General features: G+C 39.2%; 1 protein-coding gene and 1 non-coding gene across 4 annotated transcripts in view; both read right to left on the bottom strand.

Moving 5' to 3' along the window:
• LOC144644453 (uncharacterized) overlaps positions 1-16,779 on the bottom strand; it is an 86,075-nt gene extending 69,296 nt beyond the window's left edge. Inside the window, exons 1-14 of one of the 3 annotated variants that reach the window (XM_078503946.1) lie at positions 16,383-16,779; positions 15,935-16,011; positions 14,254-14,357; positions 12,865-12,939; positions 11,914-12,045; positions 10,592-10,732; positions 7,654-7,743; positions 6,781-6,844; positions 6,259-6,346; positions 4,330-4,417; positions 3,343-3,420; positions 2,362-2,477; positions 1,231-1,913; positions 817-1,060 (exon numbers count right to left, since the gene is read on the bottom strand). In XM_078503946.1, the coding sequence (XP_078360072.1) occupies positions 1,781-1,913; positions 2,362-2,477; positions 3,343-3,420; positions 4,330-4,417; positions 6,259-6,346; positions 6,781-6,844; positions 7,654-7,743; positions 10,592-10,732; positions 11,914-12,045; positions 12,865-12,939; positions 14,254-14,357; positions 15,935-16,011; positions 16,383-16,537 (1,341 nt within the window). In that variant the 5' untranslated portion in view covers positions 16,538-16,779 and the 3' untranslated portion in view covers positions 817-1,060; positions 1,231-1,780. Of the gene's footprint in view, positions 1-768; positions 1,061-1,230; positions 1,914-2,361; positions 2,478-3,342; positions 3,421-4,329; positions 4,418-6,258; positions 6,347-6,780; positions 6,845-7,653; positions 7,744-10,591; positions 10,733-11,913; positions 12,046-12,864; positions 12,940-14,253; positions 14,358-15,934; positions 16,012-16,382 lie in introns of those variants that run through there. The other 2 variants (XM_078503945.1, XM_078503947.1) reach the window with 2 other exon arrangements.
• Positions 4,760-4,831, bottom strand: Trnag-ucc (transfer RNA glycine (anticodon UCC)). Its single transcript has one exon. It is a non-coding gene; the product is annotated as a tRNA-Gly (tRNA).
• Positions 16,780-16,810: the final 31 nt, after the last annotated feature.

Genomic DNA, 16,810 nt, shown 5'->3' with positions numbered 1-16,810 from the left:
CGTCTGGCATTTTCGTGGCCACGAGCGTGCCCGCCGGGAAGAACGAAGTCTCTAAATACGTCCTTCACTTGAAAATCATATATTTTTTAATGTGGATGAACGTCTAGAGCACGTACGTGTAACAAACGCTACCTAAAGGGCGTTTTTTGAATCATGGATTAAATCGATTATTACGAAAGCTTTGTCTTCAAGAGCAAGTGTTCTCTCCTATCCAACACCTTTCTTTGCTCTTTACGGTTCTCGAATTCGCCCGTTTGTTTTATGAAAACCGGCGCAGAATTAATGCCATTTAACCGGTCCCTAAAAGCCAGGTTAAAAACTGGGTGGAAGAATTTATCACAGCTAGCGAAACACAACTTTTGAGAGTTTTGTTTAATCTACTGCCGATTCATTTTTATTTTTGGAATCTTCAGTCCATCCTTTGTGGAACATGAGTAAATAATTCTACAGGAAGATCAAGTTTTTTGCCCACAAAAAAAGAAAGTCATACCCGTATAAAGTTGAAAGTAGTAGTTTAGCAGCTGAATCAAATAGTCAAATTAAATGGCGCGAAAATAGTTTAGACCTCATCACATTCTCTTAAAACCAAATATAAGCAATCCTTGTGGGGCATTAAGTCTGGATCCAGCACGAACTTATAGAAACCAGGCTTTAGAAATACAACTTGAGTAACGCTAAAAAAATGAGCTTGGCATTCAACTTTAGAAACACGCCACTGGAAAAACAACGCAGAGAGAAACTTCTACAAGTTATTCCAGTCAGAGCGGATTTACAATTTTCAACACACTTTATTTTTTAATTCTACAAAGTTCAAACATAGCTTTCTAAGGGCGCTTTCCATTAGTCAGAACTGGCCGGCCAGACCGGTATATTGGAAAACAGAATTCCGTCAGATTTGTCCTGCCACGTCAGTCAAGGCATAAAAATTGTACACTGTTGTGGTGGATCGATTTGTGGGAAAACCTCGTAGAAAAAGCCCATTTCACATTTCAAAACCACCGGACCGGCTGGCCAGTTCTGACAAATCGAAAGCGCCCAAAGTTTAGCAGACGACATCGGCCTAGCCTGCGTAGCAAGCGTTCCCGTGCGAGCGAAGTGCTGCTATGTGTTGGGCGCGAACGAATATTCTGGCGAAGAGCGAAAGATTCTGGCCGCGCGAAAATTGTGGCGAGAGAAAAAAAGGGAAAAGAAGGGGGGTCGGGGGGGGGGGGGGGGGAATTTTCGCTCGGCCAAGTAAACGGCCCACGGTTGGCGTTTCTTGGTCAGTGCGGTCGCTTGGCAACATATCAATGCATGCTATTTCTGCGCATTCTGATTGCTCTGTGAGTTGAAAACCCGCTCCCAACAGTAATTTAATTCAATAAAAATCTTGACAGAATGCGAGTAGTCGTTTCTCGCAGACTGCAAGTCAATGGCATCAATTTCAATAAATATAAACAATTATTAATAAAAATGTTAAATTTCAAAAATTTTAAATAGAACGAGCTAAATTGAAAGAAGATTATAAAAATAATTCGATTTACAAATTTATAATTGAAATTTAAAACGATAGTTATTTGTTGCGATGAATTTTAACTGGTCGTAGCCTTTTGTCAAAAGTATGTTCATAATTTCTTATGAACATAATAATTGATGGAGTTTCTCTCTCTCCCTGACGTGTTGGGATAAACGGGGCCCTTTAGCTTTCGTGGCGCCCAGTGCATAGCGGCCGACTGTCGTACAAGGCCAATGATTAAAAATCAAGATCGGATGAACGCAACACGCTGTACTGAATTTTTAGTTATTCAGCTTTGATGATCTTGTTTTTGTGTTTGTGGTGCTGGGAGCCAGTGCTTGCAGCAGATTGAAGAGATATTCCGAGCAGCGGAAACACGATCTTGAGTAGAACTATCTTGAGAATGAGGAGGATCAACCTAAAAAGAACAACATACGGCTGTTAAGGGTTCACGTTGGAAAACACGTGAGATATTTCAACAAGCACGTGCCGTTAAATGGGTGGGTGGGGGGTGGGGGCTGGGGGCTGGGTTACTTTAACAACGCATTCGCAATCTTTCGCCTCTATCAGTGGCACTTTTGAATTACCCATAAGTTCTCATCTTTTTTTCGAAGGAAGAAAGAAAATCTCCAGTTGCCGGCGCCCGTCCAACACTATCAACACTCGGATGACATCGAACTTTGCCCAACTTTGCCATGTATTACACAGACAAACTTCACTAAGGCAGCTATTCTTTTACAGGCTTATTGCTGGCGTTTTCTTGAACTAAAGCAAGGTTTTCCCCTAAACGTTTTTTTTTTAATCTTTTGATTTCTTTTTCTGAAATCGAATAATTGTATTATAACTGCACGTCATGAAAAACTTACCTAAGAAGTCCTATACATATAGTTACAACGATACAAGTTGCTACAAGGTAGAAAATCAATTTCTTAATAACTGGAGGGTCTTCAATTTTCTGTGGACATCGACTTGAGTCCCTCGTCTGTTGTAAGAAAACAAAACCTATGTTAGTATCTAACAGGCAGATCAAACACATTTAAAGGGGTTACGTTACTTTTTGATAGAAATCAAACTAGGGCTATAAATATCGTTTTTTTTTTAAGACGCGTGGAAACAACTCGAATCCATCCATTTCCATCCGAGGCATCTGCAGCCAAAGACGCTTATTAACAGTTTCAGTGCTCTAACATAGCAATTTTAACAAAAATCGTGGACCTTTCATTTTTAGGTTTCCTCCGACAAAAATATATTTTTTGGCCGTTCAAAAATCTGGTCAAATCCGCGACAAAGCCCGTTTAACACAACAATCAAGCTATAGTAGAGCGGTTTTCACTTGAGTGTCGAAAGTAAATTGCGTTTGCTTTAGTTTTGCATTACTAGGCTTAAAAATCTCGCGCCACTTTCTCAGCCAATCAGAACTAAAACCAAAACCAATCGTGGCTCGCTCGCGCACGTTTTCCCGCGCTTCGTGCCAGCTACATGTATTTGCTTCGAGTTTTGATTGGTTCATTGGGTTGTCTGTGTCCTTTGTGATTGGCCAGAGTAATTACTTTGGTTTTGGTTTTATGACACTGAATAGGCCTTATTCGTATTCTCGGTATTGGACTGGAACTAGCTTGCAATGGAGGCTCATGCGGGGGAATATCATTAAAAACAGCTTTATGTCATTTGCATTTGAAAAGATTACCCGCATAAGCCTCCATTGCAAGCTAGTTCCAGTCCAATACCGAGAATACGAATAAGGCCTATTGAAAACTGCTCTAAAAGAAGCGACAACCTTGATGTTACAAGTATGTCTGTTGGATTAAATCCGGTTTAGAGCACGAAGAAATCTTTTCCAGTCCTACCTTCTCTAATTGACCTAGTGATATAGTTTGCTTGAGATAATTTCCAGCTTCACCGCGCACCTCCACCGTAACAGAGACCTGGAAACCAAGACCAAACAAAACACGTGGACACTTATCCATACTTTTAATTCCTAGTACTTTTCGCCAGTTTCACAACCGCCAAATAATATGTCACAAAGAGAAATTTGTTCTTCGAAATGTAAATTTTCCCTGACAAAAAATAAAATTCCCGTCTTTCCATGACCTTCAAGAATTTTACTTTTTCCGTGACAGTGACCATTTCCTGACCTGTGGCAGCCCTGAAAGTTCTGCCTTGGTTACAGTAGCCGCACACAAATAAATTTAAAGTCTAACACGGTCAGAATACACTGAAGCAATTGAAGGTGAAATTTATTACTGGCCGTGATAATGTAAAGAGCTGTTTCTAGAAAGGATGTCCTGCCGAAGCGAAAAGCGTTCGCGACAATGCCGGATATTATTATGGGTAGTGGTAGTTCACGGTTCCTTGATCGAAGTTCGCGGTCACGGTTTCAGCGCGCTATGTTAGGAGAATTCCTGAATACCACATACATTCATCAGGCCCCAGTTGTTCAAAGGGTAGATAACGCTATCCAGCGGATAAATCGCTATCCAGCGGATAAGGGATGACAAAACAAACTACGTTATCCACTGGATAGTGATTTAAAATCCGGTGGATAGCGTTATCCACCCTTTGAACAACTGGGGCCTGCAGGATTCCTGGTTTTCTCCCTCCATCGCACTGAAAACCGTAATCCTCGATTAAGTGACGGTGAATTGTTTCTACATTTGTAAGCCAACCTTTCTCAAAGCAGCTGTATGTACACAGGGAAATAAAATGGCGTGGAGTATCCATTGTGTTTGGCTGATAAAAGCTTTCCTCTCAGTAAGAATTTTTATTTCTCAAAACTAAGACGACGTTCTAAACTACCAAATAAACACAAAAATAACTTTAACAGTATTGCTTACCGGTTCTTGGTCCCAGTGGATAGTCATTAAACCGTAATTTAGCTTTGTTATAAATGGATGGGTACGTTTAGAAGAAGTAAGAATGTTCCTAAAGGGAAAAAAAAAGGTATTACGACAATGAACGTTAAATTTAATTTTATTGAGACATACAAAATTTTTATTTTGAATTATTTTTATTTAAAACATTATTAGTATCGGGATCCAACCGTTTCAACCGAAATTGGCAATTGTTTGGTTAATAATGATAACAAACGGTTTAATATTCATAGCATATCACAAGTGTAGCTCTTCATCTGTGAAACTGCCTTACAAAAAAAATGAAAGAAAAAAATGTATTCATATAATGGAAAGAAGTTAAATTTAAAAAGTAAAAATTGAAAAACCCTTACCCTAACTCTGTAACAGAAAAAAAAGAAAAAAAGAAAAGCTGTGCGTTGGCCGGGAATCGAACCCGGGTCAACTGCTAGGAAGGCAGCTATGCTCACCACTATACCACCAACGCCTTAATGTTCAGAACAGGTATAATTTAGATAGACATGTCTCATGGCAGGTTGCGAATTCCAGCATTTGAAAGCCTCCAACGTAATACTAATTGTTCGCTCTCACAGATCGCAGAATTTTGTTTAATATTCGAAATCGACATTCTCTCCAATATCTGATCATTTATCAAACTTAATACATTAACGTTTTAACAACGTCTTTTTGTAATTGGACAAAGGTTGAAACAATTGCGTGACCCGTCGGCCCATGTGGAGACTTGGTCTGGTTTCAATCTCGATAGAAAAGACCCCATTGTGCTTTGTGCTGCTCGAGTAAATGACTCCTTGTATATTCGGAAGACAACACGTTGAAAAAAAACCCGTATTATTCCATATATTCCAAAAATTAACGCAGCGGATGATAACTAAAATTCTGTGATTCTAGAAATTCCAGTTGACATGTATGCCTGATAAGTTTTCACGTCTTAATATATTACAAGGACCGACTTGCATTAGGAGAAATGACTATTCCTATTTTACTCTAAAAATAATTTGAGAAAATTAAATCGATTTATTTATGATGTAACCGTAATTTGAACCGAGGTTACCCTAAATACGACAGAATTCAAATTTTCCACCGCATTAAAATGAACACTCAATTTTTTTCCTGAGAAAAAGGGCAATGTTACTATGCCAAAAAAGGCGACGTATAACTGGAAATCGACATATAACTGGATTGATAAATCGATATATTAACTGATGACAGGAAGAGTAATATGCGGGTTATAAAAACTTCCCTTCTGTGAACATCTTGGAGCCGTGTGTGTGTAAGATGAAAAAAAATTTTTTTTTTTTTATATTATATATATATTATTATTATTAAGAAGAACGCGAGTGGATATCTACAAATGGCACGTCGAGGCGGGGGTGAATGTGAATTGGAGTAACATTTTAGGAGGTTTAAAGAAGGGAAACGAAAAACAAAATTGTTTTTGAAACACCACCAGACAGTTGACCCGCACGCAAGAGCACTCCAGGTTGTCAGGGGACAGTTTTGGTATCCATCTACAAATTTTTTTATTCTTTCGTTTTCACACTTAATCTTCAATATTTCTTATTTCTCCAAATTTTACTACTCTGAGAAAAACTATCTCCTCCCAAAAATCCCCAAAATTCCTCAAACAATTCACAAAACATAGATTTGTGAAAAGAGCAGAGAGTTTTTGGATTGCTTGAAACGCAAACGAGATATTCGCATTAGACCTACATTAAACGGTGGAAAAACGGCTTTCACGTGAACCCTGCCTTTATCCCTTCGGTGAGGTGAGAAGGAGTGTCATTAGACAAAAAAGGGAAATTTCCAGCATGGCAACAATTGGAGGAGGATTTTCATTGTATTTATACAGGTATTAAGACCTGGTGGGGGAGGGAAGTGCTGCACTTTACTTACTCAAGAAGCCAACGACACGTTGCTGTTGACATCCATGACACGCACGTGGCTGTCAATCCACTGGATGTTACTTCATACAGTGGGTATCCTGAAAAAAAGTCATTATTCAATAAATTGGAAAACATAAAACAAATGCGTTAAACAGATAGATGCCATATTTTTGTCAAACGCAACTCAGTTTAAACTAGGTCCATTGTAACATTTCGATTATCAGTAAAAATTTAAAAAGCTTCGTTTATTTACATTACATAACCGTTGTTCAAAAGACGAGCAGCTATGCTTGCAGCAAGCTCGATCTTTAAATAAGTGAGTAAATAGTCCTTTTAGATTTCGTCTGCAGCTGGATAAACGGAATTTACTGCAAGCCGACTATAGGAGCTCAATGACAAAAAAAAAAATATATTTTTTTTTAAAGTAAGGTCAACTTTCCTAAAATAACATGCTAAATGTTTAATGTAAGAGAGATTCTTGTTCAAATGTGCTGGCTAAAAAGCAAATCATTATTGCTTTTGCTGAACGTACCAGTGCTTGTGCTATTCAAGCAAGCAAACTCTCCAAAATGAACATCTCCGCTAATGAGAATCACCTACAAAGAGAACGACGGTCAGAAAAACTGCAAAAAGGCCGTAGTCAGAATGGAATAAAAGGGAAAAATGCAACTTTGTCACACAAAAAGAGAAAAAGAAAGGAAATTATGTCAAATAAACAGTTTAGTAAAGTTTTCAACTATGTTAAAAATCCAACAAGCGAAGTCTACTGGAATTTACCCTGGTCCCCCCCCCCCCCCCCAAAAAAAAAAGAACTCAAAGAGAAAACCCCTGGGAACCAGGGTAGTCTAAATTGTGTTTCAATTTGTTATACTTTCTTCAGTACAGTAATTAATATCACATTACAGTGGAGTCCAGGGCTCAAAATTATTGCTTGCGGTTTCAGTTGGTTATTGCCCCGAGCCAAAAAGCTTCTTGCTACTAGCAAACATTTGCGAGTAAACATTTGTCAATTAAATGTACAAAAAAGTGAAAACAAGAGAAAATCTTGGTAAATTCAATTTTAAAATAGGGTAAATTTCCACAGTAGAAGCTTGCATCCCAGTGCCGCACCCGTTGCGTTATAAGTAGTGCACAACACGCGAACTGTTACAAAACAGGCGTAAGGTTGTAACAGACAGGTCCTAGATGGATATTGGTTTTTATACCATGCCATAGAAAATACTGCCAATCAGAAGACAGGAAAGCCGTTGTATATTCGACGGTGTTCAACCCAACCTTCGCATCGTGCCCTGCAATCTTATTCTCGACGAAATTTAGTACGCGTATTTTCTATGGCATGGTTACACAACACTTTCTCGTCGTGGTATACTTAGTATACCACGTTGCATAACTAGTATATGCCTACCCTTGGATTTCTCTGTACAAGCCACATCAAGCGGTCATAACTTGATGGACAACAAGTCCACCTGTCCGTGTAAGGCATGTCTGATAACACCTGTGGGGGAATAGGGGAAAAAATGTTGTATCACAGCTAACTAGCTTAATGTAAATCAAATGAACGTAGCTTACGCGAGATGGAACAAAACAACCAGGTTGTAACTGCTGAGTTTAACAAAGTGTTCATACTAAGGACGATGAACATTCTTTGTATGTAGCAAGTTCTATTCTACGTGAGTTGAGGGATTCTTAGGCTGTCTTTACACTTTGTGCCTGGGTACGGTGCCCAAATACTATTCTCGCTGGGCAATAATGTAAACATACTATTTTTCAAGTACCCACGCCATAATTCAGGCACTTACGGTGCCCGCGCCGGAGTACTCGGGCACTAAATGTTACTAGGGCACTTCGGTTTTCTGTGTGTGAACATGACGCTATTTTTTGCCGTTGCCAAGGTACCAGTGCTCGGGCACTAAGTGTGAACGCGGCCTTATCCACTATCATCAACGCATGGTCAAATAGAGTCCCAAATTGTGACGTCACGTTGCCATGACGCTCAAAAGTTCAGTTCTAAACAATTACCAATTAATCGAACAAAGCGAAGACGCCTTCCCTCTGTTAGCTTGTACTTCGTGAAACAAATCGCCCTGATCGCGCAAAATTATTTTTGCCACGGTTAAATTGCTCAAAGATTTCCCTCTGAGTCACGGAAGAGATAACGTACTCTAGAAAGGTCGAAATGGTTCAATGCTTCGCGCCCGACTGCAATCATTATTCCGAGAGCCATACGTAAACCCCCCCCCCCCTCCCATACGCAGTTTCTTCGGTTTTCCAAGCAAGGAGAAAAAGAAAGACGAGTACAGACGATGGGTTCGATTGTTGAGGTTTGTGGAATTTCTTTATAACTATCTTAACGTCTCAAAATTCGCGTAAAATACAACCGTTTCTACGCCTTGTCTTTGAATTTATTGTCTTCCCTATCGAGATCACTACATCCCGGCGTATCCAATCGGACGTTCGGCAATCGAACCCAATCGAACACCAATCGTTCGATTGAAATGGTAATCGAACATAGTCGAACTCACAATAAAATTTGGTCAATCAAACAAAATCGAACGTTCGATTACCGAACAGTCGACAATTGAACAAAATCGAACATTCGATTAATGAACAGTCGGCAATCGAACTCAATCGAACGTTCGATTTTCGAACTCCTTTGTTTATAGGGCGGACATTTTGTACGATGCACCGTCCCTTACTTATCACTAGAAATAGTTGACACTAGGTTGCCCCCGGTGCTATTATAAATCAGTTTTTCTTTTCTGTTAATATCATCTTGTAAAATTCGTCTAGAGGTGGACTAATCAAGACTCTTTTCTATAATTGCATTGCTTTCGGCTTTTAGACATTGTGAAATAAATAGGCCTCGAATAAAACCTCAAATTATTTTTACTCCAAGCGCACGTGTTTTCGCAGATGGGTTGTCATCATCACCCAATCACCACGCAGAGATTTGTTCATCTTGCGTCATATTGACCAATCACCTTACAGGCATTTATCACACCTCCCGATACCCACTTGCGGGCTTTTTGCACATCTCCCGATACTGTTTGCGCGCCCATTTTGTTCAAATCGAGATTTTTCCTGTATATACCATATATATACTATATATACGCGGGGATTAAAAAAACCCTGCGGGGGGCAAAGAGACGGATTCCGAACAAAATTGGATTTGGTTCGATCCCGCTCTTCCGCTCGCTTCGCTCGCGTAACCCCTCTCGGGAGCCTGTTCGCAGACTAAAACTAAGAACACAGCGTGTTTTATATCGTTCTCTTCCAAACTAAGACTGACTGGACTTAATAACTTACCTTATCTTGAAATTGTAGTGCGTGTCCATTACAACGTTAGTTTTTATTTGAAATATTTCTAATTGAAGTTCAAATTTGTAAATTATAAGCTTACAGTTAGAATAAGTTTTATATTTGTAAGTCAGTTCAGAAATAGTTCTTGTTATTTGTAACAGGAGGAATGACAGAGAGCCCAGCAAACATTCCAGAGTGTGCAGTTGTCACTTCGAAGATGGGAATAAATCATATGGACCAGAGATTTACGTGAGAAATCAACACAAGCTATTTTCTGCTGAAGGAGGACCACGAAAGAAAAAGAAAAAAGTTACAACAAAAAAGGAGACTCTTCAAGAAATGGTGGCCAAGGCAATCACAGGAGCAGAGCAGCAGTCTCACGACAGACAAAAAGAAATACCCGAGAAATGACATCAACAAGTTCAAACATGATAAGAGCGCGTGAAATTTGGCGATAAAACAAGAACAGTGTGAATTCTTCTCAGCTCTAGAAGATGCTTGCTGACGTTTGATCGTGTGGACAGTTGTCGTTTGTTAAGGCTTGTTTACGTGTACGACGCAAGCATAAGCACAAGGGTGTTCATACGTGCGTTAATCTTTTGCTGACTAGACCAAATAGTTTTAACACACAGGCGCGGTAACGTTAAGTTATGATCAACATTTCCCCAATTACGCGTACACGCAGCATTTCAGTTTCGAAAGAAACCTTCGTTTCCAAAGCTAGTTAAAAATATTTTGGATGTTTTTTAAAAACGTTTCTTTCGAAGTAAATATGTGTGCGCGCAAACGGAGAAACATTAAGGGCAAAAATATTTCCGTGCAACACGGTTTCTTTGTTGGCGTGGACCTTTGGAGTTAATTTTGTTTGGTCGCTGTCGTGTCTAAGATTCACACTCCCCTCGCGCTCCCTAAAAGAAAACCACTATTGTGCAGGCTAAATTAGAACTATATGGTTTCTTTCGTGTGAGGATTTGCCGAAAGTGTCAAAGAAAACTAATAGATAACATAGTTGCGTGGAGAAAACATTCAACTTGATGTCTCACCTGTATTCCACTGCCAATGATAGTCAGCTCAGGTGGGTTAGGATCACTCAGTTGTCTCTCAAGCCACACCCACTGTTCAGTTCCCAGAATGTCACAGTCTGAGCCCCAGTTCAGATGCGAGCGAGTGTCAAGTAGAATTATCTATGGGAAAAACAGAGTAAAAAGAAAGCTTTAACACAAGACCTTATAGGACCCTAGTCGGCCTACGCCATTCGCCATTTTCGATGCCATCAAATGTATGAAACTGTATGGTGAAGCGAAATCTTATTGCATTGCTGTAAGTTATTACTGAAAGTCTGTTTAAATACCTTTAGCAGTTTCACAGTGATCTCTTTCGTTTAGACACGCCTTTCGTAAAAGGAGTTAAAAAAGGAGTGGTTGACTGAGGTCCTTTAAAAAAACGGCGTGCGGGGGGGGGGGGGGGATAGAAGGGGTAGAGACTTTTGAAAACAGTCCACAGAATAGGCTCCATTGATTTCTAGCCGCTGTTCGGAAACGAAGACCAGACTCGAGAGAGCAGCAGAAATCACGCCTCTCCGCAATTTGCAAATCTTTGAAAATGGAGCTCCATATACTTTTGCTGTGGACGGCTCCAAACGGAGACGTTTGAATACACTGACGCCAGATTCCAATACAAGTTTACTGTTCGCTAGGTGTTCGCGTGCGTGCAATGCCAAAACTCCATCGTTTGTTATCTCCAGTTTGTTGTGTTCAATTTTGATTCGAACGTGATCTTTTGCCATTCCTGCTTTTTGTGAGTTGGCACAATTTCTTCAAATAACTATAATTGTTATCTTCCAATGACATTTTATTGTACTGTGGACAGGATCTAACAATGCCTCTTTCCTGGAAAGATTGTCTGCAAATTGCACGAGGAGGCTAACATCTCATAGAGTGGTTTTCAGAGAAAACTTCAAATACTACTTATTTAAAAAAGGTCAAAAGGCTATAATATGTACAAATAAAAACCGAACGTTTTCGACTTAAAAGTCATCATCACCCTGATGATGCTTTTAACCAAATAGTCTTTTAACCTTTTTTAAATATTTTATCATCTTAGCGAACATTATGTTGAAAAAACTACTTACAAAGTTAAAAATTTGAAGTTAAAAAGGTATAAAAATATAAAAACTAATTACAAGCATAGTGTTATAAATAAAACCATTCTCTGAATTTGTGTACCTTTGCAATTACCAAACGTTGAAATAATAAAAAAATGATAACAACGGCACAAACACAACCTACAAACACAACAAATCGCATTTTAAGCCGAGAAGACATTAAAAAGAAAATAGTTATAACTTTCAAAACTAAATCACTACCTTCACTCTTTTACCCTCACTGCCATAGCTGTATGAGGCATAGGTGCCTTCCCTTCTCCTCCGCACGCTTTCTGTTGACTCATCCAGGAAATCTAAATAAATGCCTTGAGCCTGAAGGCGATCGCTGTAATGCTAAAAGGAAACACATTACATCACAGGTTTTTTTTTACTCAAGTGCATGATTGCACATTTCACATTATACATTCGTTAGCTTCTCCGAGATTTTGTTCAATTGCTTTTGTGTTCAAGCATGGCTGACAAGAATTGTTTCATCCTTTCATCATCAAAGGTTGGCCAGATGGAACATCTACTGCTGCAGTGTCCAACTAATTCTTGCACAGGGTGCACAGTTGTCAAACTTGGCAGTGAAACAAATATTTAAAAACCTCAAAAGCTCAACCAATTACCTCTGTTTTCTACAGAGCATGAAGCAACTGTACCAAAGGGAAAAGAAATACATGTAAATTATTATACCAAGATGCCTCTAGGAGAAGTTGGTGTCATTTTTGAGTTGTTATCACTGTTCAATAATGGCATCACCACCTGTTTTATAACACAGCTTCAAATTGTTTAGATGATGGAACTTATTTAACCATCTTTTAAGTGTTATCGAATGTGAATATATAAGCAAGCACCGCACTCCATACACTGTCCACAGCCTCTCTAGCTCTATTTGTCAATGCAAAGAAATAGGGGAGAATCGGCAAGCAAAGCGAGCGTTAGCGCAAAGCATGGGTGATGAGACTGGGGCTACCAAAGCGTACGAAAGAAAAATATTTTTCCGCTCCCTACCCCCCACCTCCTCACACCTCCCATTTTGCGCTGGCGTTCAGTTCTCTCACCGTTCTTTCCCTGTGCGTAACTGTATCGAAAGCAATGTGGTTACAAAGAAAACTGTGTTTGTGTAAAAAGTGCTTAAAGAGTACACTGAAAAAAGATTTTTTATCTAACCTTTCCTCCATTATTCATTCCATAGTCATGGTCATCCCAAACACCCAACACCTTTACACCACTTCTCAAGAAGGCCTATTGGTTTATTGATAAACAACAAGAACAAAAAAAGTAATTGAAAGTAATTAGTGATGTTATTATACATTGTAGTCACTAGTTGTCTTCTTATTGGCTAAGAGCCTACAGCTAATTCTGGGAATCCGCGCGACCCCGCACAACCTACAGATAAGCGAATAATCCGCTAGCAGATTATTCACTAATCTGTAGGTTGCGCGTGCAATGCATGATTTCCAAGAGCAATGTGTCAGGCATCTGGCTGCGAAGAAAATTCATAGTTCGTCGATTCACTTCTTCAAACGGGAAATAGTTTGACCAAAGTTCAAAAATTGCTGGACAATAAAGTCTCGGAAAGCACAAAATGACTAGCAGAAATTGGGAAGAAACTATTCCACAATTTAGCAGGACGACCAGCCGGAATTAGCACAAGTTTTGAAACAGGTTAAAATCGTTTGTCATTACTTCCTTTTCCAGAAAAACAATGTATAATAAATCAATTATTAGATTCGGTTTATGTGATATACGGAATAATCAAGGTCTCGGTAAGTATTATCAGCCTCAGCCTTCGGCTTTGGCTGATAACACTTACCTCGACCTTGATTATTCCGGATATCACAAAAACCTCATCCAATAATTGTTTATTATTTTGCAATAACAGCAAGAAGCTCTAAAGTGTGACACTACAAAAGAATTCACATTCTTTCTTCATGCAGACTATACATTTGTGCATTTCCACAGAAAATATCCACACCCACTCCATGGAAGGTAATTGGAAATTCAGAGGGGGTGGGGTGGGGGCAAAATTTTTAAAGGAAAGTATGGGGCTCAACTGGAATTTCTAGAGGGGTGGGGGGATTTAAACCACAAAACCTTCCGTGGGCGGGGTATGGATATTTTCTGCAACAACACAAATAGAGGCTGAGGACAGCCATCTTCAGCTTTTGATTGGATAAATGTGCATGAAAGAATGTGCATTCATTAAAAGTGGTCACACACCTTTGGGCTCCTTGCTGTAACAGTCACCTAATTATCTTATCTTGTTGGTTGACTATATTAATTGTAATGGCCTCATTCTCTATTTTGATTGCCACATTCAGATATCATGGATATGATGTCTTATAGAGTGTGGTTGTATGGCTACAAGGGTTTTTATTTTGAGCATCATCACAAAATGCAGTCTGAAAAAGTAGTCGACCTGGCATAGTGCCACATGTTTTGGACAGTGTGTTCTCTTCAAATAATAATAAGTATAAAAATATATAACCGGTATTATAAATAACTAATTTCAATTACAGTAATTTCAATTATTGAATTATGGATTGGGTACCAAACCTGATATTCCAAGGAGTACTTTAAGGCATTAAATTTTTCCACCATTTCACCAAGAGGGGAAGGTTTCCACATAAGTGGTACTATTTTGGTGTCAGCATATACAGCTACAAAACAGAAAAAAAAACATTTAGTTAATAGGTAAGTCCAGCTGTAGCTGAAACTTGACAACCCCTTATACCATCAGGGAAATAAGATGCTAGGCAAAATTCTTGGCATCTTGGATTGATAATAAAAATCAGTGTCTCCTTGAGACTTGAAAATTGAAAATATCTTAAAACACAAACATATTTTTACCCTAACTGCATAATTGCAAGGGTGATCAACACCAAATTTCTCATTAAAAGAACAGAATAAAGCCTAGGTCAAACAAGCTTAAGGATGATAGTGTCTAAGAGTTGAACTCTTGTTGATTATTATCATTCAAGTACACCTAAAGGAGGGTGAGAATGCACTGGGGTTGACATAATAATCAAGCAGTCACTGTGCACAGTCATTTGAGGGAAGTGCAGAGGCCAATGGCTAGCATGTTTGACTTTAGATCAAGAGGGCTGGGTTCAATCCCAGGCTCGGTTACTGCATTGTGTTCTTAGGCAAGACACTGGTGTTCTTAGGCAAGACAATAGTGTCTCTGATAGTGCCTCCCATAGAGGGTAACCTAGACTTGCTCCAAGTCACTCATTTCGTGTCAATAGAATTACTTGAGTAAGTTCACTTTGAAATCGTGCGCGAGTGACTGCACATAATTCATTTGTCTGTACGCCGAGGAATGGCTCGGAATGGGCAACTTGTGTCACTTGCAGGAAATCAATTCTGGCTGACATTTTTTTGCCGCAAAAAATTGCATCATTTCCTGTGCATTGAGTTGGTTTCTTTTACCGTGTTGACATCAGTTTCGTGCACCATGTGCAGTTGACGCGCGCCATGGCATGTGTTAAGGTCATTGCCCTGAAATAGAACTGAACACAATTTTTTAACCAAACTTCGCCTACTGGTTTATAACTTTAAGGGAACTTATATTTTGAAATAAAAAAGGGGGGTCACCAGATTCGTTAAGGAGCAGGAAGACCATGTATATTCCATATAATTCTTTTATAATTCCTCTGCGAGTACTGGCAAAGTACACCTTTTTAGCGATAATTTATTTTTCAAACACATGAATTGATCTGTTTTCATTTTACAGAAAGAATTTGATCGCTACACCAAAAATATGAGAAAAAATTGATAGGTCACCAGGCTCGTTTAGGAGAAAGTGACAATTTACTTCTCTCGCGGACTTAGCCACATAGAAAAAAGCTGCCATTTTGTTGCTGTTCGCGCGCACGCGCACTAAATACGCATAAAATTCTGCGCAGTAAGGATGCGCAATGCAATACAGGGCAATGACCTTAAAATGAATGGCGATTTTCTTAACTTTTTTGTGGGAAATCATACTCATGGCTCTTGATGGCTCTTTTATTTCTGTAAGATTGAAAAGGTACAGGAACAAAAGAAGATACAGGATTTGTGTTGTTTTTGTGTTGTTAGTTCAAACACTGGTTTAACTGCCGATGTGAGAAGGAAACTAGTCTGCTAAAGAGGTAAAATGCAACCGTGTTTCGTGGGCAGAGCGTGCTATAAATTAAAGTTGGCGAACAGAGCACGCTCGGTAAGGTTCGCGCAATAATATGATTGACATTCTTACCATCTCCAAGCCAAACCCATAAATCTGGTTGCTGATCAGAAATATGCTTCCACAGTGGTTGTGGTCTCTTGGGAAAACTATAATTCCAACAAAAGGGAAAAAAAAAACAAAGCAAAACAGAAATGACTTCCTATGTTCATGACTGGAAGCACGCGGGTACAGCTACAAAAATACAGTTGGAACCTCGCCTAACTACAATCAAAACAAAAAAAAAATTCTAGATGACAAGACCTGAAGGGTTTCACACACACTACAAGAGCTTTCCATGTTAAAACGATAAGTTCATAAACATAACAGGCCTTTCGCACGTGTTTAAGTGTGTTTCCAATATAATTCTGTTCAGGAAAAGGAAAATTATGAAATCGGGGAAGAGGAATATTGTTAAAAACCTTGCGGAAAAAGTATCCAAGTGGGTGACGCCATATTGTGTGTTCATCGTTCGTTTTACCTGCAGCTCCCGAAAGCGATGCGACTAACTGTAGTTTCATTGTAGAAATCTGCTACTGTGGAATCGTCTCCACTGGAAGTAACAAGCTGTAGATTTCCTGCATAAGCAATAATTACTAAAGAAACTAAGACTCTTAGTGACTTTCCCTTCAACATTTTCACTTCCGTTACGTACCGGCTTTCGTCTGATATACTTTTGGTCAGCTGTCTCGCCTTTAAGCGTAGGAGACCCTCGGTCCTTCATCGGCTTTCTTCGTGGACACTTCGTAAATGTTCCCCATTTCCATTTAGCGTAAATAAGCGATAGGATTACTCAAGAAGTGACGCCTGTAACCACATAAAACTGACAATCTTTCTAATTTAAGACCCTTTTGGACTATTGATACTGAAAATGTCCAGAGATAAGCTACTAAAAAAAGTTGCTTTTGT

Source organism: Oculina patagonica, chromosome 2, assembly GCF_052425735.1.
Source record: "Oculina patagonica isolate OP01 chromosome 2, crgOcupat, whole genome shotgun sequence".
NCBI classification, from domain to species: Eukaryota; Metazoa; Cnidaria; class Anthozoa; order Scleractinia; family Oculinidae; genus Oculina; species Oculina patagonica.
Note: the sequence above shows the minus strand (reverse complement) of the source record. Positions and strands in the feature narration are given on the sequence as shown.